The sequence below is a fragment of the Tetrao urogallus genome (assembly GCF_951394365.1).
Source record: "Tetrao urogallus genome assembly, chromosome: 18".
NCBI classification, from domain to species: Eukaryota; Metazoa; Chordata; class Aves; order Galliformes; family Phasianidae; genus Tetrao; species Tetrao urogallus.
Window position 1 is genome coordinate 199,912 of NC_136831.1, and position 22,940 is coordinate 222,851.

The 22,940-nt window shown below is 47.5% G+C and overlaps 3 protein-coding genes across 4 annotated transcripts; 2 read left to right on the plus strand and 1 right to left on the minus strand.

The window, feature by feature from the left end:
* Positions 1-204: 204 nt before the first annotated feature.
* Positions 205-5,207, plus strand: SLC25A19 (solute carrier family 25 member 19; the record flags this gene model as incomplete). Its single annotated transcript, XM_079544111.1, has 6 exons — positions 205-330; positions 798-953; positions 1,741-1,911; positions 2,880-3,063; positions 3,649-3,779; positions 5,007-5,207. The coding sequence occupies 6 exons, from the start codon at positions 205-207 to the stop codon at positions 5,205-5,207; spliced, it is 969 nt and encodes a 322-aa protein (XP_079400237.1).
* Positions 5,208-11,201: 5,994 nt separating this feature from the next.
* Positions 11,202-14,819, plus strand: MIF4GD (MIF4G domain containing; the record flags this gene model as incomplete). Of its 2 annotated transcripts, XM_079544369.1 has the most annotated exons (5): positions 11,202-11,283; positions 12,022-12,131; positions 12,420-12,575; positions 13,299-13,391; positions 14,592-14,819. In XM_079544369.1, the coding sequence occupies 5 exons, from the start codon at positions 11,202-11,204 to the stop codon at positions 14,817-14,819; spliced, it is 669 nt and encodes a 222-aa protein (XP_079400495.1). The 2 variants fall into 2 exon arrangements, with proteins under 2 accessions (XP_079400495.1, XP_079400496.1); XM_079544370.1 differs by lacking the exon at positions 12,420-12,575.
* Positions 14,820-16,271: 1,452 nt separating this feature from the next.
* Positions 16,272-22,729, minus strand: MRPS7 (mitochondrial ribosomal protein S7; the record flags this gene model as incomplete). Its single annotated transcript, XM_079544200.1, has 5 exons — positions 16,272-16,493; positions 17,911-18,078; positions 18,612-18,675; positions 18,974-19,165; positions 22,674-22,729. 5 exons carry the CDS (start codon positions 22,727-22,729, stop codon positions 16,272-16,274), a joined length of 702 nt encoding a protein of 233 aa, XP_079400326.1.
* Positions 22,730-22,940: the final 211 nt, after the last annotated feature.

Genomic DNA, 22,940 nt, shown 5'->3' on the forward strand with positions numbered 1-22,940 from the left:
CCCGTGGAGCGAGGAGAGGCTGTTTTGGGACGAGGGGGTGTCTGCTGTTGCCGCCGACCTGAAGAAGGGGTGGGAAGGTGGTGAGGATGTGGGGCTCTTGGCCCTTGGCGTGAGGCGCGGTTTTGGTGTAGGGGGTTTGGGGCCGCAGAGCCCCAGCGCGGGAAAGCAGGGCTCCTACTGACACAGCAGTGACAGCAGGCAGGCATGGTCGGCTATGACCCAGAGGCAAAGTGCGTCTCCACGGTGGAAGCAGCTGCAGCAGGATCAGCATCGGGCTTCGTCACTCGGGTCCTGATCAGCCCTTTGGACGTCATCAAGATCCGCTTTCAGGTACCTGACTTGCTGGGGGACGCGTCTGTCACAGAGCAGAGCTCGCTGTCCTGTGTGACCAAGGTCACCTCAGCCAGGGCAAGATGAATCTGCCTTTGTGGATGCTGCACGCGATTCGAGGCAGTAGGACTGAGCTGAGGCCAGCACTTCTCTTTGTGTAACCTGTATGCTTGAATGGCATCTTGTGTTTTTCACAGTTTGTTCTCCTTTCCTCATCTTCTAAACAATCTCGCTTAATGAATTTCTCTATCGTCCTTATTGGCTACTTTAATGTGGTATGCATGTTTCTTGTTCTTCAAAGTCCTGTATAGAAAGTATCCCACTTGGTTCTACATGCGATTTTGAGGGAACACAGAATGTCTTCACTCAGCTTTGGTTGGCTATTGGGGTTGTGAATTTCTGCATGGGACACTTGAACCTTGTTGAATCGTGATGTGGAATTGAAAATATTTTCTGTTTTCCTCCAGCTTCAAATTGAGCGGCTCTCCTTCAAAACTCCAGGGGCTAAATATCATGGCATCTTGCAGGCTGCACGGCGTATATTCCAGGAGGAGGGGATATTAGCCTTCTGGAAGGGTCACATCCCTGCACAGCTCCTTTCAGTTGGCTATGGAGCAGTTCAGGTAAGATGATACTAGATGGGCCCGGTGTTTGTATGGACATTTTTTCTCTTCAGACTGATAGAATGAGCTGATGCAGAAAGGTCCAGCTTAATAGGACTGATTCAAGACAACTCCAGTCTCAAATATGCGTAGTTAAATAATGTTGGTGTCTAGTTCCTAAGTTAATACTTCCGAGCTTCCTGAACGCAGCTTAATTCTGCTTGGCCAGTGTGGAGCAAAGCAAAAGCAATCTCAGTTCACTGAGTACCCTGGTGTCACAGACAAGCCCTGCTTGTTCCTGACACTTCTCGTAACTGTTTATATGAGCCAAGCATGTGTAGTTCTTTGCTTTGATTCACATTTTCCTAGCAAGCTGTAAGGGCAGTGAAGTCAGTGAGGTTGATGACAGCATTTTGTACAGTGTTGCTATGCTTAATTTATAAGTATTAGCAGCGTGTTTTATGATCTCTGGTTGAAAAAGTAATGGGCAGCATGTATGTAATATAGTAAACAATTTTCAATATATGGAGAGAGCTTTAAAATATGTTTTTTGCAGTTCTAAATGTAAGATGTACAGGAAATATCAGAGATCACAATACCCCAAGCATTCTTCAGGCTGCTCAGTGACTTTTACAAGGCATTCTTTGAGCACATGCTCCAGTAGGTTGCAAATTGAAGAACTTTTGAAGGATAGAGAGAGGAGGTGGTTGTAAGCTGTGGGTGGAGCTCTTAGTAAAATGAAAGAGTGGGAGATCTGCATCAGTGATAAGAAATGACTCCTTGACCTCTGCATGTTTGTTTCTGCAAGTTCATGGCATTTGAAAGCTTGACCAAACTGGTGCACAACATCACCTCATACAATGCCCGCAATTCCTTTGTGCACTTCATCTGTGGTGGACTATCAGCTTGCACAGCCACTGTTGCAGTTCAGCCTGTTGACACACTACGTACTCGTTTTGCTGCTCAGGGTGAGCCTAAGGTATGGTTAAGGATTTGATGTTTGGAATTACAAGCCATAGCAGCAGCAATATTTCATTTCTGAGAATACAGGAAGTTTGAAACAGTCTGTGCTAACAGTGGGTCAGCATAAAGGAGAAGTTGCTCTTAGTGGGCAATGTTTGTGTTGCATGCAGGGTATCCTCCGTACTGTTGATATAGCTTCTTTAATTGTGTTTTGCTGATCCTGTTTTTGTTTGACTTCTGACAGGTGATGCAGAAAGGTAAAGTTGTCCTTACAAAGATAACTCAATTTTCATTTTGGCTATTGGCCAGTTTTGGAGAAAATAATCCTTAGTCTGTGGTGCTTCACATGTTTGACTTTCAATTTACATGCAGTGAAGTTTAAGTCATGATGAGGATGATAATTGATGCCTTTTACCTGTGTTTCTTAATCTTACTTGTGCAAGAGTTGGTCTCCATGCTGATTAGGTCTGTAATAATTAGACACATATGAATTTGTATTGGAACCGTTTCTAGTTTTTGTTTTAGCTTGCAGTAGAATTACAGTATGTATTGTCTGAATTCTGTTTCAGGAGCAAGCTGAGCTGTTAAATAGCAAATTAAATAATTACGTCAATGCTTCAAGTGGTCTCAATCTACAGCTCAGCCCTGTGCCTCATTTGTTTCCCTCAGAAGCATGGCTTAGATGTGGGATTCATTGTCAGCCCAGGCTCTAGTGCAGACCTAACAATCTGTTCGTTCAATTAGTCTAAGTTAGGCATAGGCTTAAGTTGTCAGCTTACTTATAAGAGCCACAAGGGTTTAGCTGAGAATACTGCATGAAGATATACGAAATCATTTTGTTCATTGCACTGTGCTGAAAATCAGTCAGTTGTATTTTAGGCAAAAGGAAGTTCTTATACTCTTTACTTACAAGTATCCTAACCTTTGATTTTGCTGTTTCTAAGCCTCTTTCACTGGCAAGTCAATGTCTTCTGTGTTGTCCAGATCTATCAGAACCTTCACCATGCAGTGATGACCATGTACCAGACAGAAGGGCCTCGGACTTTCTATAGAGGTCTGACCCCTACAATCATTGCTGTCTTCCCATATGCTGGTTTCCAATTCTCCTTCTACAATATTCTGCAACAGTTTTCAGAACGGATGATTCCAGATGAAGGAAAAGAAGGAGGTAAGTACTTAACATAATTAAGTCTGTGATATTAAAAGAAAGTAATCGTAAATGTTGTTTAGGGGGAATGACATAAGCTCAGTATTCATTCCTATCAACTTTTTGTATGCAACCTCTTAAAAGCATCTGAATTCCCCATCTCATTCGTAACCCTGCAGGGATACTCCAGACGTATGTGTAATTAATTTTTCAAGCACCTTTTTGAATGGTTTCGAATGGTCATGAAGGAAATGTAACTAGATGGGAAAGTGAAGTGTCAGCAGCCCAAGGTGCTTTTTCTTGAGCTGGTGGCTGTTTCTTTTGTGCATTGCCACTTGGTAGGTCAAAATCATAAATTAATGTAATCAGTGTAGGTGAGCTGTTACACTCTGGCTCCAGAGTGGGCATTGGGACCCCAGTGTGGAAGAATATAGATTGAGGTTCATTGGTCAAACTATGCAGAAAAAATGGTGTAACTTCACAGTGTTTCTGGCCTTCCTTCTTTTAAAAAGCATTTTAATTTACTTCTAATAACTTTTCAATCTGAGGTCACTGCTAATCCTCTTTTCTCCCTCTTTGCTGTGTTTTCCTCTTTCTGCTTCTCAGGCAATGTTAAAAACCTTGTTTGTGGCAGCTGTGCTGGAATCATCAGTAAAACCCTCACTTACCCTTTTGACCTGATCAAAAAACGACTGCAAGTGGGTGGCTTTGAGCGTGCCCGAGCAGCCTTTGGGCAGGTAAGAAATGTTTGAATTCTCTATTTTTCATTCATCTGGATTCACATCTAGACAATCCAGAGCCCATTCATCACTGCAGTGAAGTGATGATTCATTAGAAGTACTTGTTGTCTTTGTATGTGGTTGGCAACTTTCTAGCTTCTGTGAGCTAAGCACTGTTCTCACTTAATACTGGGAATAGCTGCTTGAATAAATTGGATTATTTTCTTACATTGTCCAGCATACCTGTGTTCTGCCTTGTCATCCATCTTCATCAGCTAGGCTGTCTTGGAGCTGAGGATGAGTTGTGAAAACAAAGGGGTTTTAATTTCCTTTATTCTTCTACTTGCCACCTGATTTTGTGATTTGGAACCAAATAGGTGACCGAGAATTATGCTAGCTTTATGCTGGGGTCACCTGTCTCTCAGGATCATTTTCTGAAATTAATGTTTTGCTGCAAGGAATGGGAACAAAGTATTCAAAGTATACAATCATACATTTTATGTACCAGAATGTCCTGAAATTCAAAGCAAATTAAATACTTCTGGCATTCCTAATCCCTGCTCATCACATCTGGAAATACGCTTTAAGGCAAACACAGATCTTTCAAGAAGCTATCTATGTTTTTCCCTGAGAAGTAGTTGTTTCCTTTTTTCCTTCAAATTCCCTGGGTCTGAAAAGCAAATCAGCCTGTATTTGAAGAAACTCTTGAAATCTTAACTTATTACACTTGATGCTTCTTTTCTTCTGGTGAGGTACAGTGTTTGTTCTTAGCATTGATGTGTCACAGTATTAAACCTTTGTGGTATGATATGATGATGTGCAGCTAGTTAGTTTATAGACTTCTAAGTGCTGTAGATGTGTTTTTCTTCTGTCAGAGAACTGAGAAGTTGTCCCTTCTTAGAGAGTGAAGGAGATGGAAACCAATAGCAGCACAATCTGAAATAAGTGCTTCACAAACTTGCACCATAAATAATGCATGCCATTGTAGCATAAAGATTTTATGGACCTTCAGTTAGAACAATCTACTTAAGCCATTGCTGCCATGCAAAATATATAGTTTCCCTCTACCAGCACTCTTAATAAACTGATTCTCTGAAATTTTCAGTTATTTATAATAAAAGAAAAGCATCTCTAGGCTGCATGTCTAGATTATGTTTTTCTGTGGTATAATCTGGGAATTTCTGTTGCTTTTGCAAGTAGGCTGTCTTGGATTTCTTTTTTTAACCTTGTGCCATTCTTTCCCAGGTGCGGATATACAGGGGTCTCCTGGACTGCATAAGGCAGATCATGCGAGAGGAGGGCCCGGGTGGATTCTTTAAGGGCCTTTCACCCAGCTTGCTGAAGGCTGCTGTCTCTACTGGTCTCATCTTCTTTACTTATGAGCTGTTCTGCAGCCTGCTGTGTGCCCTGAAGAATGCTGACAGCCCCAAGAGGAACGGAGGCTGAAAGGGGCATGTGTTTTGTCTACCTAGTGTTCTCCTGCAAGAGGGAAACTGAAGGCTTTGCTCTGTCTTTATCATGTTGGAAATGTCAGAGCACCCAGAACTCCACTAGCCCATAGGAAATTGTGTCCTGTGTCCAAGCAGGGGATGAAGGTGACTGCAGTTGTGCTAAATGCACTGAATTGCTTTACTGGAAGCTGTTATAGAGAGCACTTCTTTGTTCTGTCTCCCCTGATACCAATGTGTGTTTAGTGAAGAGGGCAGCCAAGCATACAACTAACTACCTGGCACAGACTGTGCTCTGACAAGACACTTGGTAAACTGGGTGAGTGCTTGTGCTTGCCGTGGGTCACAGACGGGTCCTGGACAGCTGGTGCTGCCTCACCAACACAGCGCCGCTTAATGTTGCATTTGCACAACTTTATTTTCTTCCTTTCAGCCTGCTCTTCACAGCTTATTCTTTTCTCTGTTGCACAGGCAGCTCTGCACCAGATTTGAAAAGACAGCTAAAACCATTTCAGCATACACAGATGCTTGGTTTTCGTTTCCTTTGCTGACGGTCGTTTTTTTCTCGATTACAGCTTGCTGGCTGTGCCAGTTGTAAACACAGCATCTTTTAGTGGATCGTGCTAACTCGAGCTTGTTCTCCCTTTACCTCTGGTCAGCCTGATTGTATCTTAAGTGCCAATTTCTCTTCTGGCATGTCTTTTCTCTCAAGATTTTGCATTGCCTCGGTTGTGCTTTTTACAAATAAACCCAAAGGGAGAAGAACCCCACTCTGTGAGGTTTCAACGCACAAGCCCAATTCTTACTTCATAGTTTTTTGTTTCCCTGCTGCAATGAGGTGGGTGAACAAGTACTTTGTAGATTTAATTTAGACTATGTTGGAACGGTGAAGGAAAGTCCAGTGGAAACTATGCTAGTCTTTTTTTAAAAACAGTTTCCTGTGACATTTTTACAATCATCAGGGTGTTAATCCCAAATGGTCTGGTCAAATTCCAGCATGACCAATTCCATTCTGTTGATACGAGCCTTCTCAAGCAATTTTGATTGCATATCAGTGTTACTTATCCTGAGCTATTGTGAGAGGCTCTTTTTAAAAAGCAGCTGTTTCACTGGTGGATGAGATATCCAGTGAAATTCTTACTGCAGATGATTTTGAGAGCTATATAAAATTTGATTCACTGTGCATTGTCAGATAGGAGGCTGATATATGAGCCTCTAAGGAGGAGTTTTAAATGCATGCATTAAGAAAATGGTCATGAAAATGCTGACAAGTTTTCTCAGAGTTCCTCAATCCCACTGGCATTTTCCTGTGTTACATAGGCTCTAATGAGGTCTCCTCAAAATGTGCTTTAAAATATTTTGCCTTTGTTTACTGTTTATTTGTTATTCTTGGAAGGCATCATAGCCCATAATGACTTGGCATACATCATAACCGGTAGTGAACTGAGCCTCATGACATCCTTCAAAACAGACATAGACAGATTGGGGTTGTTACTGTTTTTTTGGCTACTGGTAGAGAGGAATGCTATAGCAAGGACAGAAAAGTTTCCATGCTGACTTAGACCTCCATACCCCCATAGGAAATCCGGAGCCATCTGTCCTATTTAAACATTACAGGACTCTTGTTTTCTGTGAAAGAGTTCAGCTGCATACAATAGAGGTAAACTGGGTAGGAACTCAGCAGTGAGAAATGTAAGCTCTGGAACAGAGGATGATTTTCTTTGGTTGTCACAGAGGCAAAGAATAAAGAGCACAAAACTGTACTCTGTTAAGATTATGTCCCTTGAATGTGCTGTGGGGCTTGAGGTCATTCGGGCAAACTGCTTCAGGGTGTGTAGTGCTTGCCTGCTCCATGGAAGGGGCAGCAATGGAGAGCATAGGGCAGCCTCTTCTCCCTCGGATAGATTTCCTCCGCAACGCATGACTTGCTTCCAGCAGGTGTCAGTGTTTGTTACGTCAGTCCAGCCTGGGCTCTGTAAGAGGCTCTCCTCGGGCAGAGCTTTGGCGTGCGACCTGGTTTATATGTCCGTCATGGAGGCCGTTAGGCATAAATGTTAGAGACTCATAAAGGCAGCTGATCTTTCAGTGAGTGGAGGAGAAAGAGGTGACAACCTCAACTGTACAATATTGGAAGTTGCACCTAACCATTGCTTTGGTCAGCAGCATCTGTCCATGAGGAGTTTGAGACGTGCACTTGGCAGACCGAGAGTTGCTGTTGGGGAACCACTGTAATGGCAATGTTACTTTAGGGAGTAAGAGTCGTGTAATGCAAAGAACTGTGGTAGCTCTTCTTTCTGATGCTGCCCAAGCAAAACCCATGAACACCATTCAAAACAAAATTTCCTAGAACCAGAAGAACGGGAGATAGCTGTAGTCCCCTGGTTCTTCTGTACAACAGAACAGATTATCTCTTAAAAGTTTTGCAGTTCAGTGCAGATCCAAGTGAACCCTGCAGTGGGTGACTTGCTGTGAGACCACCAGAGTCCAACTGTTGGGATAGCTGGGATTCACTGATGATAACCCTGTCAGTAGGGATTTGTGTAGCCTGAAATTCACCTCTCAAGCGCTTGGCTGTTGCACTTGTTTTCCTCCAGTGCCTTCTATTGTGATAATGTCCAAAAGCACTTAGGCAGAGCATTACATCTCAGCTGGATGTGGCTCTGAGCAGTCTGGTCTGGTAGTTGGTGACCCCACGCATGTCAGGACAGTTGAAACTAGATGATCGTTGTGGTCCTTTTCAACCCAGGCCATTCTACGATTCTGGGATTGCACAAATCACACTGTGGCAATGGGGGTCCACCATACCTGCCTGAAATGGGAGAGCCCTTACGCACAAATTCTGTGATGGATGCACTGTTTCCTTTAGCACTGACCATCTCTGAGTTCCTAGATGGTTGTATGGGTGCTCATCCAGTAGCATCATCTTTAAAAATAAATGAATGTTTTACAGTTGGTTCTGGAATTGACTGTTTTTAATTTGCATTTAAGCTGTTATTGTGATGCAGAACAATAATTCTCTCTGTTGTCTGTGTAGATCTTTTGCAGCTGCTGTCATCTGAAGGCATGTGAGCACAAAGTGCTTAAAGCACGTGGCTACCTTCATAAAGACAAGACATTAAATACTTTGTTGTGCTCGTGTCTGGCTGCAGTTTCTCATTCCTTCCCTTCCGGTCAGTGTGTGCAGTTGGGCCCTGCACGATTGCTGGGGCAGGAGCTGCTTCCTGGGAGCCATTGGCAGGCAGAGCTGTGCTATCCTCTCTGCATTGAGTATCGTTGGGAACTGCACAAAACAGTCACAGCCAGGGCTTTGTCTCGAGCCACAAATCCACGGTGAAGGATTTCAGGCTTTGTTTTCAGCCAGGCCACACAATGCTGCAGAAAATGTTACAAACTGCTCACTCTGCATTTCCTCTGGCTGTTTTCCGTTTTCAGCGTTCTGACTGCATTGCTGTCTGGTAAAAGCTGCAGTAACGTCAAGAGCTGAATGATCTTCCCGACCTCAGAGAAAAAAACTGTGTGCTCCGTATGAGTTACACTGCATTCAGCAAGCTCTTGAAAGCATGAGGTGTTTAATCTCCTTTTCCATGAATTTTCATACTAATTTTAATACTCGGCAGCAAGCAGCACCACAGCAGGGGCTTGGAGCTGCTCTGCTGCAGCTCACCCTGACGTGAATGGGGAATAAGCGCGATTCTCATCCGGAGCTCGGCGAGACGAGGCACGATGAGGTAAGCGCGGCCCTCACAGCACCGCGGGGGGTGGGGTGGGGTGGGGGGGTGAGGTGGGATCTCGGGGGCGGCCGGCGGTGCTGGGGGGGTTCCCGGGGAGGAGCGGCGCCGGCCCCGCCCCGCCGTGGCCCTGCGCTGCCGGCTGTGGCGCTGCAGCCGCTCACCCGGCCCGGCCCTCGCCCTGCCCCCTGCTGCCCTTCCTCGTCTCGGGCGAGGAAATGACCTAAGAGGAAACCCGGGGCGGTGTCGGCGCGGCGGGTCCGGGGCGCCGCGGTGATGGCGCTGCGTTCCGCGGTCCGCCCTGCGCAGCCTCGGAGGCTGGAGGAGCAGGGCCGGCCCGGCAGGTCGGTGCGGCCGCGCCCGGTCCTCCCCCCCCCCCCCCCCCGCGCCCTGCCAGGAGCTCCCCGGGACCGTCCAACCCTGTTCTGTCCCCGGGGCCGCTGGGCCTGAGTGAGGGTTGGGAGTCCGGCGACTAGGAGGCGGTGTCGGGACCGGGCGACACTGGGTGCTCCGGACGGCCGCGGGTGGCCACGGCTCGGTGGTGGGAAACCGCGGGGTACCAGGCCCTGGCGGGTCGGGAGTGCTCACCCCAACCACGTCCCTCCAGATCGCACTAAGATGGCTTATCACGGTGTGCTTTCGGTAGGATACTTGGAGATAACTGTGCTAAGGGCACTGCCGCCAGGCTGACAGACCAACCGGCAAGATCTCACTCTGGTGCTGCTTTTATGCTCACGCCTTTCGGGTTCTCTGGGCAGGGTTACTTGGCGCTGCACAAAGTGGCCGTTCCGTCCCCGAGGATCCCGTGAAACCCTCGGGGAGGCAGTGGGCGGTGACGGCGCAGACGCTGCCAGACGGGCTCAGATTTGTGCTGCCTCACTGCCCTGCCACGCTTTGGCTAGGTTTTCGCCATGGGTTGTGCTGTCAGCAGGACGTGGGCCTGCCGGTGAGCTCAGGCTGCCATGAAGAGCAGTTTGAGTGCAGGTACACAGACAGAGAACAGTGCAAATAGGGGACAGCTTAGATTGGAAGGGGTCTTCCTGCTGGACACGGTGTAGGGGTGCCCAGCTGTTGTGAATCCATCTGGGAGGAAACTTTAGTGCAGTCTGGAGGTAAGTAATGGTATGCAGAGGAAAGCTGTGAGTGCTGTTGGTTTGTGGCAGACCCGATGGGGCAGGGTCTGCCCTGGGCCTCCCTAAAAGGCACCAAGGAGGGCAGACCTGGGCCTCTTCTGTGCCAGCAAGCTTTGCCGAATGCTGTGGGTTGTTAATGTGTTGTGCCACAGCTTTGTGGGAAGGAGAGCATCCGTGGGTCAGGCTGTTTGTGATCCGTCGATGCGCCTCTAAAGGGCAACAAGCTCTTCAGCTTTAATTGTGGAAGGGACCTTTTGCACAGAGCAGTGAGCAACAGATGAGGAATTTCAAAGAGCTGGCAAAACTAATTTGTTAAATTGCCTTCTCCCTGTTTGTGCTGCAGGTCTGGCAGCCTGGCATTTTTCATCCTGCAGAATGTCTTGTGTGTGTCAGAGGAAACCCTGCCTCTGTGCTGTGTCTACCCTCTTGCCATCTTTGCTGCCTCACAAACCAGCAAAAAATTAATCTAGAGATTATTCAACACTGCAGAGAGCTGCAAAAGGATGAGATAAAAGCCGTGCTGGAATTTGGCTGAACATTTTCCGGTGTTCTGCTGTGTTCTGGGAGTTGAAGGGACCTCATTCCGTTGCAGGAGGAGAGTGTGGATTGGATTGCTTAGGTGTTGGTTTTGAATCTTCCCAGGCTTTGTGTGAAATCATCTGAATTGCTGTTTCAAAGGCACAAAAGAGTGGCTGCATGGAGTGCTCCTGCATACGTACTTCTCCTTGGTGTAACCACAGGGAAGCCTTCTGGACGAAGACAGTTATTTTGGGGGATTGATTTGGTGTGCTGTCCTTAAATCTGCAAATCAGTAGACTGATTTTCACATCAGAAGAATGTAAGATGCAGCCCAAAAGTTCCTTGTCATAAGCTAGTAGGAAGCAAGACTTAAAAAAATGTGGGAATTGGTCTTTGCCCAGACTTAGGGCTGGAGCTGGATGCTGTATTAACAGGATACTTCTTATTGTCTGGAGGGCTGAGGTAGAAGTCTGGGCTCCAGGACTGGATGGGACTTGCCAGGCTAGGTGGAGGTCTGGGCTCTCTGGCCAACTAAGTCCTGTTTGCTCTTTTCACAGGGGCTGCTGCTAGCACATCTGTTCCCCTGATTCTTGCTGTTGGAGGAAGCCAGTCATGGGGGAAACAGGCAAAGAAGAGTATAAAATACAGTCGTTTGACATTGAGACTCAGAAGCTGCTGAAAACAGCGCTCAAAGGTCAGCAGGTTTTTTCTAGCTTTTCTGCCACACTCAGCTTGGCTCACTGGTGTGGCTAGATACTTGGGCCCCTTCTGCTGTCACCAATTGCTAAGCGTAGAAAAGCTGTTTCATAAACGCTGTTGATACGGGACTGAATCCCTCCAGGAGGTTCTTTGTTCCCTGCCTCTTCTCTCCCACCTCTACCTTATTGTTGAATTGTGGGCTAGCTGTTCAAATCCAGGTTCTCAGAGGACCATGCTCATCATAGTGCTTTTCTCTCATCACTGGTGCCTTCTTCTCTTGTTCTCACTCAGCATCTCTTCAGATCTTGCCCCTCACTCTTCTCTCTGTGCCCAGTTTCTGCACCCTGTCCCCCAGTGTCTCCTGCTCACAGGTCATGTCTCTATTCAAAGCCTGGTGGGAATTTGCTTATCTGTCTGCCACTAGCCCAACTTCAAAGCAGTGCTGGGACTTCAGATACAGATCAACTTCTTGCCTCCCTGCATTACCATGTTTTTCTCCATCACTTTTGCATCTTTATGGCTGTGTCCAGCCTGAAAAGTCTGTGCAGTTGTTGGAGGTGGTATCTCCAAAGCAGATGGTGTGCAAGAGGGACTGTGGGAGTGAGCATGAGTTTTTGTACCATATGACATAGTTGTATGGTGCTCCATGCCAACCTTGGTTGCTTCCCAGGTATCTAGGAGCAAGCAAGGCACAAGAAATATTGGATCCAGACAGTATTTCTCCTCTCTACAGACCCCAGCAATGTGGACCTGGACAAAGTGGCCAATGTTATAGTTGACCAGTCCCTCAAAGACTGTGTGTTCAGCAAAGAGGCAGGGCGCATCTGCTACACCATCATCCAGGTAAGAGATATTTGTGTCTGGACAGTAAAATGCTGCTAACCTGTGCTAGGCCAGGACATCTTCTGGCCCTGCACTCTGACTCTTCAGCTAGCATCTCCCTTCTTCCACTTGGCCCCTGCACTGGCAGGATACAATGTGCAGCTGGTGGGTGCAGACAGCTGCAGCCTTTCTATGTCTCTGGGCATCACAGGAGGGTATCAGGATGGTCCTGCAACATCCAAATCCCTATCCCCCCTGCCCCTCTCTGCCCCAGTTTCATCCCTCCATCCTGCTTTTGTGGGGTCTTAGGCAGAGAGCAAACAGGTCGGCCAGAGCATCTTCCGGAGGAGCCTGCTGAACCGGCTGCAGCAGGAGTACAAGGACAGAGAGGATTTGCGCAACCGGTCGCTGCAGGCGTGGATCTGCTACGTCACATTCATCTGCAACATCTTTGACTACCTGAAGGTAAGGAGCCAGAGCAGGAGTACCTGGCTGAAGGGTACCAGAAGGGCTCAGGGTCCAGGGCAGAAGTGTCAAATATGTGTTACAACATCCCAGGGCCACAGCTCAGCAGAGTGGGACCAAAGCCAATTCTCAGAATGAGGATGCTCCCAGGTTATTGCTACATACGAGCAAGTAATCAGCCTTGAAGAGGCAGAGATGGCTCTGGGGACAGTCACAAAGTCTGAGCTACTGTGTTTCATACCTGGTGTTTGAAATCCCCTCATTTAACCTGTTCTGAATATCCTAGATCAAACTAGTTGCTGTTAAGTCTAAGGGTAACTGCATTTTGTTTAGTCACTTAGGTGATCAAATAATTTCTAACCCACATAATAATGGAATTTATCTGCAAGCCTTTGCTGCAGTGTGTGCTTTAGATGCCTGCTTGGTGTGGATGTAAAAGTGATGCAATTCCTGCAGGCAGGAAGAATGCTGATACAAGAAGCGTATTTCCCATAACTACCTGTTTACGTTTAAAAATAGATGTTTCCTCATCGCTTGTTGAGTTTCTGTGGCTGTTGGAGAGTCAAAAGTCTGGTTTTCTATGTAAATAACACCATTACTGCATTTGGCAGCACAGTTTTTTTCCCTTCTTTGAAATGCAGCAAGAGAAGAATTATCTAAAATAGCCAAAGAGACTCTTCCCCTTCTGCCACCAAGCTGACAATAGCTCCTGCCTCTTTACAGGTGAACAACATGCCCATGATGGCTTTGGTGAACCCTGTTTACGACTGTCTGTTCCGACTAGCACAGCATGATAGCCTGCAGAAGGAAGAAGAGGTGAGGAGGGTTGGTCATGTACCCTTTGTTCAGTTAAGGACAAGCAAAAAGCACAGCTCTGGGGGGTGAAGAGAGCTTTATGGCCAGGCAGGAGCCTTCCTCCCCATTACGTGCTGGAAGGAAACCTACTGGACAAGAGGGCTTGCACTGCAGAAGGAAGCAGGATGGAGGTGCTAATTGTGGCTCCTTTGCCCATGCTACACATCCTTCTCTTGCATAGCTTTTTTTTCCCTGTGGCTATGTCATTACTGGCTGCAGACTGCTGCAGAGACCCAGCAGCACAGCCAATCCTTGAGATAAGGGATGTCTAGCATTCTGCAAGTTCATCTCCCGTCATACAAGAAAAACGTAACTACTGTCTCTTATTTTCACAGAAAGCAGCTGCTTTTCTGGCAACCCCAGTTGCTGGACATCTGGAAAAGCAGCTGTCAGACTGATCTACTGGGGCACTGCAGCCATGGGAGGTGATGGCAGATAGTGCAGTGGCTGCATGCCTACAGAGTTTCTGTGTGTGTCCTGCAGGTCTCAGTGACATGCACAATGTTTTGTGTAGCTGCTACTCATCCATCTGGGCCTGCAGAGCTGATGCTGTGCCAAATGCCAGCAGGCTCCAGGCTCTTCTGGAATTGTAGCTTTATATGTGTCTGGTCAGCATATAAAGGCGCAGAAACATACTCAGGGCACGTTTGAGCTGCCCATGGATTACTGTAAAGTGTATGAGCCCTTGGATGGGGCCCTTTGTTTGTTTTTTTTTTCCTCAGCACAAATCTCCCATCCCTGTGATTCACTGACTTACCCCTCCTATCCAAAGATTCAGTCTGTGCCCATTTCCTGTATATCTCCTGACTTTCTAGGATTTCTAGAAAGTGTTCCACCTATTTCCCTCTGTTCTTACTCCAGCTTCTGCCTTCAGTCTTGCCAACTCGTTCTGCATCCTGCAGAAAGGTAAAACTGTTAATGGTTCATTTTTCTGGCAATTTTGCTCACAAGGTAGGGGATTTCAGGATGTGTTTTCCCAGCACTTTCCAGACATTCAGCCTTCTGGATCACAGCAACTTGAGGGAACAGAACTGTCACCTCTTGAAAATTCAGAGCAGGAGCAGCATGAGTTGATCCAGAAGTGACTGATGGGGCCTCCAGTGATACGCCAAAGTTCTTAATTCCTTTGTACTCAACCATCTCCTTCTCTTCCTTCTGAAGGTGGACTGCTTGGTCCTACAGCTCCACCGCATTGGTGAACAGCTGGAGAAGATGAACTCCCAGCGGATGGATGAGCTCTTCTCACTCCTTCGAGATGGCTTCCTTTTACAGGAGGGGCTCAGCTCCCTGTCACAGCTCCTGCTGCTGGAGATCATTGAGTTTCGGGCTGCTGACTGGAAGATGACAGACGCTGCCCAGAAATATTATTATAGCGAAGTGACAGATTAAGCCCTCTACAGCAGAGGTGGAGAGATGTCCACAGCACTTTCACCAGCAAGCTTCATACCAAGTTTGAATTTCTTTTCTTTTTTTAAGCACTTCTTGTAAATAGGATTTATCCTGGCTAAAGCCTCTGGGTATTTAACTGTCATCTATCAGTCTGTGACCGGTGCTAGCCTGATTTTGGATATTTAGGCAGGGGGGCACGCTGAAACCAGCAAGTTCTTCCACTCATTTTGTTTAATGATGGGCTGCTGCCAGCAGAAGGCAAGGAAGGCTTAAACCAGCATTTTATACAAGTATTAAGGAAAGCTGAGAGCATGGTCGTTGAGCCAAGAGCCAACACTGCTGAGGGAGGCAAAGGAGAAATGTTTCACAGCTCACAGTCCCAGACCAGGTTGTTTAGGAAAAGTTACAGAAAATACTGTGGTCAGATACATCACAAATAGCTCACCAAATTGCTGCTTTCTACTGATTACTTCCAGCAGACTGGCAGTATCCGCAGAGGTGTATGACTGTGGGTCGTTAGCTACCAATATCTGCTGGCAGTCTTCAGCAGGATAAGGGTTCTCGAGCACATGTAGCTAGAAACAAGTTTTTTTTATATGTTTTATACAGTAACTGTTCTGGGTCTTTTCAAAATCTATTAAGGTTCAAGTATGGTATGTTTGTATATGGTATGAGAATAAGAATGGGGAAGGAAGAAAGAAAACAAAATAGTCTGTTGGGTGTCTTTTGTAATAAAAGTTTTCCACTAACATGTGCCCTGCTTTCTCTCTGAGCATCTGCTGAGATGTAAGCAATACTAAAAAGTTGGTCCTGACTGAGGCAAGAAGGTTGTGATGTTAATTATTTCTTCCCGAATAGAATGACAGAGGGGGTTCATGCAACCAGAGAAGCTGGAAAGAACAGAGTGAGATTGAAGCAACAAAGGTTTAGAATCAAGAAACCTTCTCCATAAAGCATTGGTATTATTTTTTTTCTGTTAACATCTCCCTGACATCCATGCAATGTTGCTGATGAGCAGAACTGAAAGTCAAGACTAGTTATGGTGCGGGAAAAAACCCTCCAGATCTGCTCTTTCCTACTTATGCAGCCAGAAAAACGTTGCTGCAAGAGCAGAGATTTAAAAGTCTCTAGGAAACACATTCAGTAGAATATTTTGTACAGCGCTGCATCTAATGCTTGTCTCCACAGGAAAGTGATTACGAAAAACTAGCATATCTGTGCAGGGATCAGTAACTACTTCAGATTCCCCCTTTTCCCATCCAGATAAGCACAAAGCAAATGAACTGTGTGGGGACTAGAGAACTTGGCTTAGTTCAGAAGCTGTCCAGAAGGGATTTTCCACCTTTCCCTCTAATCCCTAGCTTCTCTCAACCAGGTGGCCCTGGGACTCTGCTCCCCAGGCCTTGAGAGCAGTGACAGAGCTCTGCAGTGTGTGCACCCCATGCGGCAGCCCTACCACCAGCGGAAGTGGGCATAAGCCCGGTTGGCCTCTGCCATCTTGTGCAGCACATGCTTCTTCTTGATGATGGGTCCTTCGTTGTTGAAGGCCTGGATCAGCTCCTCGGAGAGCTTCTCAGGCATCAGCGTCCGGCGGTGCTTGTTCTCCCTGCACTCAGTGATTAACCACTTCATGGCCAAGAAGCGCTTCCGGTTGTCCTTCAAAGGCACCGGGACCTGGGACACATTTAAACCACAACAGTTACTGTACAGAGAGCGACAGCAGCCTGCACTGTTACCTTTGATCTTTTCTGCTACGGTGACCCAAGTCAGAGCTCTGGAGCTTCTACTCAAGTGCCATGATGTAGCAAAGAGGGTGGGACCGCTAGCGCTAGTACTGCCGATTCTTTTGCTGCCTTCCACTGATCTCTGACTCCTTAGGCAATGTTTGCTGCATATCTGTCTTAGTTCCACTGAAATCAGTTTTTCTCAAAGTTTTCACTATGTTTGGCATTAAAAGAAAAACAAAACTGATAACCCACCATTGTTTATACTTATTGCTGGGCAGTTCCAAGGACATTCCTGCTCCTCAGCTTCTTGTATTGTTCTGCCAGCAAGGAGACTGGGAAGAGACAGGCCCAGGGCAGCTGATCCAAACTGAATAAAGAGGTATTCCATACCATATGACATCATGCAAATATAAGGGAGCAGTTAGCTGGGCAGAGGCTGCTGCTTGGGGACTGGCTGGGCATTGGCTGTTGGGTGGTGAGCAATTGCTTTTGTGTATCCTCTGTTTTTGTCTATGTATATACATATATACATATAAGTATATGTATGTATGTATGTATAAACACTTATTTTCTTTCACTTTTTTTTTTCTTAGTAAATAGTCTTCATCTCAATCCACAAATTCCACTGCATTTTGTCCTAATTCTATCCCCAATCTCACTGGGGTGGGAAGGGGGAGGGGTAAGTGAATCATTGTGTAGTACTTAGCTATCTGCTGGGTTAAATCACAACAATATCCTACTTCTTATCTAGTCAGAGAAACCGACTAATGCCTCTAAGGGAATCACAGAATGGCCAGGGTTGGAAGGGACCTCGAGGATCATGGAACTCCAACCCTCCTGCCCCATGCAGGGACACCAACCTCTCCCTTTAATACTAGACCAGGCTGCCCAGGGTCCCATCCAATCTGGCCTTGAACACCTCCAGGGACAGGGCATCCACAATCTCTCTGTGCAGCTGTTCCAGCACCTCACCACTCTCATAGCAAAGAACTTCCCCCTGACATCCAACCTAAATCTTCCCTCCCTCCACTTAAAACCCATTTCCCCTTGTCCTGCTGTTATCTACCCTTTCAAAGAGTTGATTCCCTTCCTGTTTGTAGGCTCCCTTTAGGTACTGAAAGGCTGCAATGACGTCTTTTCTCCCGACTGAACAAGCCCAGCTCCCTCAGTCTGTCTTCATCAGAAATTACCATGCTCACAGGCTAGGGGTGTAATCCTGGATAGATGTTGTTTTAATCCAGATTGCAAACTGCTTTTCTTCCTGGGGAAGAGGAACGGCTGAGCTGAAGGGGTAGCAACCAACACATTTGCTTCCCTAGCTAATTCTCCCCTAACCAGATGTGCTCAAGACCCCCTCATATCACCTGGTAGGTTTTGCCACCTCTTGTGATGTTGCTGAGTCCAATGATAGGCTGGCAGTTTTTCAGAGCCTGGTGGAAAATGACATAAGGGTTGCATTCAACTGTCTCCTTCTCATCATCTGGAGCTCTGTGGTACTTTTCCAGTTGCTTCCTCTTAATGTTCTCTAAAGTCTTGAGATAAAGTCAAGAAAGGAGATAGGCAGAGCAGATAGATTATCCCATGGAATTATACCACTTTTTCAAGAATTCCATATACAATTGAACCTACAGCTGGTTTTTTAGTCCTACAGATAACAGGCCCATCAGGGATTCTCTCACTCAAATAATTTTACTTCACTTTCTTCCAGATTCTCAGTATCTTCCTTAGACATTGCATTTGAGGTGAGGAGGTCAAGTAGCATGACTTGGGACGGGTGCCGAGGGAGGGATGGGAAAAAGCAGAGACAGCAATATGGATCTGTGCGCGTGAAGCATCTTCTCCTCCAAAGCCTGGTGTTCAGGATCCCACAGCCTATGTAATTAGCAGTTTGGGCAACACATATCCCCATTTTAAGAGCTGGAACAACACCAGCTAATACCAATTATTGTAGGTCAGAGCAGGGGTTGAAAATGTGTCATACAAGTGACACATTTGTGGGCCTTCATTGGAAAGCATACAGAATATAAGGCATTAAGAGTTGGAAGGAAGAAGCATGAGCACTCACCTGAGCCATGAGGCTTCTGGCCAGCACTTTATTTCCATCCTTCATCATCATATTGGTGAATTTACTGTGAACATAAAAGCAATCTGATTTAAATTCTCAGTTCATCACTTGCAAAATAAGTGTCCCCACCCTTGCGTTTTTCACATGCTTAAGTCTGGGCGCTGCTAGATCTGCTTAAACTATCTCTAATCACTATCAGTTAATAGACTGGCTTTGTGGGAAAAGATTAACTCAAATAAAGAGATTGTGCTGTTACAGAAGGCAACGTGCAGCACAGCAAGAAAAGGCCAAGAAGGATAGTCCAGCTCCCAAGTATCTGGCTCCATAGGACCTAGTTTAACAGAGATGGTGCTTCCTCTGACCTGATCATAGGGTCGCTGAAAACGGAGCTGGAGATACTAGGAGGAGCTGCTTTTATGGGACGAACAGCCTTAAGCTCTTGCTTTTCCTTTTCCTCTTCAGACAGCTCATTAAAAGGTTTCTGATACAATTCTTTGTTCACTTCTGGCTCTAGGAAGCTGGGGTTGTAGCGACTCCATCTCACCTGTGCCAACCTGCAAAGACCAAGAAGGAAGGTTGTAAATCAACACCTGGTATGTCTCAGATGGGAGCAGGACAGCCATGAGAACACATCTTGGAAATCCCTATTAAATCATAGAATCATAGAATCACAAGGTTGGAAACAACCTACAAGATCATCTAGTCCAACCGTCTCCTTATCACCATTGCCACCACCAGCACTAAACCACATCACGCAGCACATCCTCCAGACACCCCTTGAACACTGCCAGGGACAGCGACTCCACCACCTCTCTGGGCAGCCATTCCAGTGCCTGACCACTCTCTGAGAGAAAAAGTTCTTCCTTATGTCTAATCTAAACCTCCTCTGATACAACTCGTGGCCATTACCGCATGTCCTGCTCATTGCCTGGGAGAAGAGGCCAAATCCCTCTTCACCACAACCTCCCTTCAGGAGGTTGTAGAGTGCAATGAGGTCTCCCCTGAACCTCCTCTGCTCCAGACTGAACAATCCCAGCTCCCTCAGCCGCTCCTCGTAAGACCCCTCACCAGTTTTGCTGCCCTTCTCTGGGCAACAGAGACAACATCGCTCCAGGACAACATCTTTCCTGTAGCGAGGGGCCCAAAACTGAACACAGTACTCAAGGTGCAGCCTCACCAGTGCTGAGTACAGGGGATGATCACCTCCCTGCTCCTGCTGGCCACACTATTTCTAATGCAGGCCAGGATACCATTGGCCCTCTTGGCCACCTGGGCACACTGTCGGCTCATGTTCAGCCGAGCATCAACCAACACCCCCAGGTCCCTTTCCTTTTCACAGTCATCCAGCCACTCATCCCCAGTCCTACAGCGCTGCATGGGGTTGTTGTGCCCAAAGTGCAGGACCCAACACTTGGCCTTGTTGAACCTCATCCCATTCACCTCAGCCCAGCGGTCCAGCCTGTCTAAATCCCTCTGAAGGGCCTCCCTGCCCTCAGGAAGATCGACACCACCTCCCAGCTTGGTGTCATCTGCAAATTTACTGAGGGTACACTTAATCCCCTCATCTAGGTCATCAATAAAGATATTAAATAAGACGGGCCCCAGTACCGACCCCTGGGGGACACCAGTTGAAACGGGTCGCCAGCTGGAATTCACTCCATTCACCACGACCCGCTAGACACAGCCTTCTAGCCAGCTCCTTACCCATAGAAGTGTACATCTGTTCAGACCACAGGCAGCCACTTCCCCCAGAAGAAGCCTATGAGGGATGTGTCAAAGGCTTTGCTGAAGTCTAGGAAGATGTATTATCGATGGATATTAAGATATTATAATCACAAAATAAACAAGAGAGTTAGGCGAAGTAGACTATGATAACAAAAGAGAATAAATGGAAGGCTTATGCTGGGCCCCTTATGCTGGGCTCACCCACAAAACACCAGAAGAGGTGATCTCCAGACGAGATCCTTCTCTACTGGTAGCCAGCTCTTCAATAGGTCTAGGAGGGGTGCAGCCAGGCTCCACCCCTTCCGGCAGCACAGCTGAATTGCCTTCACCTGTGCTCCTGTGGCTGATTCATGGCTCGCCTCAGGTGATCAATCAGAGGTTCAGGCCGTGACTCAGCAGTTCCCATACACAAGACTACATCAACAGCCCTTCCCTCATCTACCAGACTGGTCACCCAGTCACAGAAGGAGATGAGGTTGGTCAAGCACAACCTGCCTTTCACAAACCTGTGCTGGCTGGGCCTGATGCCCTGGACACAGTGCACATGCCGTGCAATCTCATCCAAGATGATTTGCTCCATAACCTTCCCTGGTAACGAGGTCAGGGTAACAGGCCTATAGTTCCTCAGATCCTCCTTATGGCCCTTCTTGAAGATGGGAGTCACATCAGCAAGCCTCCAATCCTCTGGGACCTCACCAGTTAACCAGGAGCTTTGATAGATGGCTGAGAGGGGCTCAGCAATCACCCCTGCCAGCTCCCTCAGCACCCGAGGGTGTAGTCCATCCATCCGGTCCCATGGACTTGTGACAGTCCAGACGGAGGAGGAGCTCTCTGACTGCCTCCACCGGAATTGCTGGGGGCATCTTCTGAGCAGCATCCCAGACTTCCAGATCGGGGCATAAAAAGCCCAGAGGATAACTGATCTGGCTATCAAAGGCAGATGTAAAGAAGAAATTGAGAACCTCAGCCCTCTCCTTGTCCTCAGTGACCACATTCCCTGCTGCATCAAGTATAGGATGAGAATTATCTTTGGTTCTTCTTTTACAATTGGTATATTTATAAAAGGATTTTTTATTGTCTTTTACTGCAGAGGCCAACCTGAGCTCAAGTTGGGCTTTCGCGTTTTCTCCCTGCATACCTTAGCTACTTCTTTGTAATCTCCCCAAGTAGCCTGCCTCCACCTTCATCACTTATTCACTCGCAACAGCAGAGCTGTAGACACTAATGTACAAGGGCAACACTGCGGCTGCAAAACAATCCCTGCACCACAAACACAGCAAACTGAATAGGAGCCAAGCACTGCAGCTCAGGAAGCTGCATGCTGACAATCACTGAGCTGAACACTGGAACAAATCAGTGCAACAAAAGCAAAGCGCAGTGAACCTATCAGGTCAGCACTGCTCTGCAACAATGGCTGTACCTCACTCCCACTGGAGAGAAAAGTGCTGAGGGCTCACAGGCAGCAGCTGCAACATGTTGGGGTCCAGATAGTTTGCATTAATACATCAGTGCTAGTGGATTGGGGGGAGGAAGGGGATGAAGAATATTAGAACAGAAAAGCAGTGCAGAGGTACCTATGCCCTGACACAGCTGCACAGTAATCACAGGATCATTAAGGCTAGAAAAAGACCACTAAGATCAGTAAGTCCAACCCCAACCCATCCCACCATCATCCAAAATTAGTAACCATGTCCCTCAGTACAACATCTCAACGTTTCTTGAATGTTCTTGAACCCTCCAGGGATGGTGACTCCCCCACTCCCTGGGCAGCCCATTCCAGCACCTGAGCACTCCCTCACAGAAGTATTTCCTAATGTCCAACATGAACCTGGCACAACGTGAGGCCGTTCCCTCGTTCCCTCCCGTCCTACCGCTGCTACGTGGGAGAAGAGGCTGAATCCCACCTCACCACAACCTCCCTGCAGGCACTTGTACAGTGCGATAAGGTCACCCCCGAACCTCCTCCTCTTCACACTAAACGATCCCAGCTCCCTCAGCACCCCTCCACAGGATTTCTGTTTCAGACCCTTCTCAGGTCCTTCTCTGGATGCGCTCCAGGACCTCAATGTCTTTCTTGTAGTGAGGGGCCCAAAACTGAGAGTAGTACTCGAGATGCGGCCTCGTCAGTGCTGAGCACGTTGGGATGATCGCCTCCCTGCTGCTGCTGGCTGTGCTACTTCTGATACAAGCCACGAAGCAACCTGGGCACCCTGCTGGTCCGTGTTCAGCCGGCCGTCAGCTCCCACCCCGCAGCCCCCCTGCGGGCAGCCCCACGCCTCACACTGCTGATACCGATGTTACCGCAGTGTGCGTCGCTCCCTGCTCGGCCGCACTCACCGAGGCAGCCATGCCCGCAGACTCGGGCGCAGCCCCGCCGCCGTGGGCGCCGCCATCTTGTGGTGCGCGCAGGACCGGGGACGGAGGCGACCCGGCCGTGCCTGCAGGAAAGAGAAGAAAAAGAAACCGCTCCAAAAAGCCGCATTCAGCTCAAAAAGAACATGAACCCCGTGGCAGCGCGGGACGTTTCCTCCCGGTGCTGCGGGCGGCAGCGGGATTCGAACACCGGAAGTTCGGAGTTACCTCACGGCACCGAACCCCTCCTGA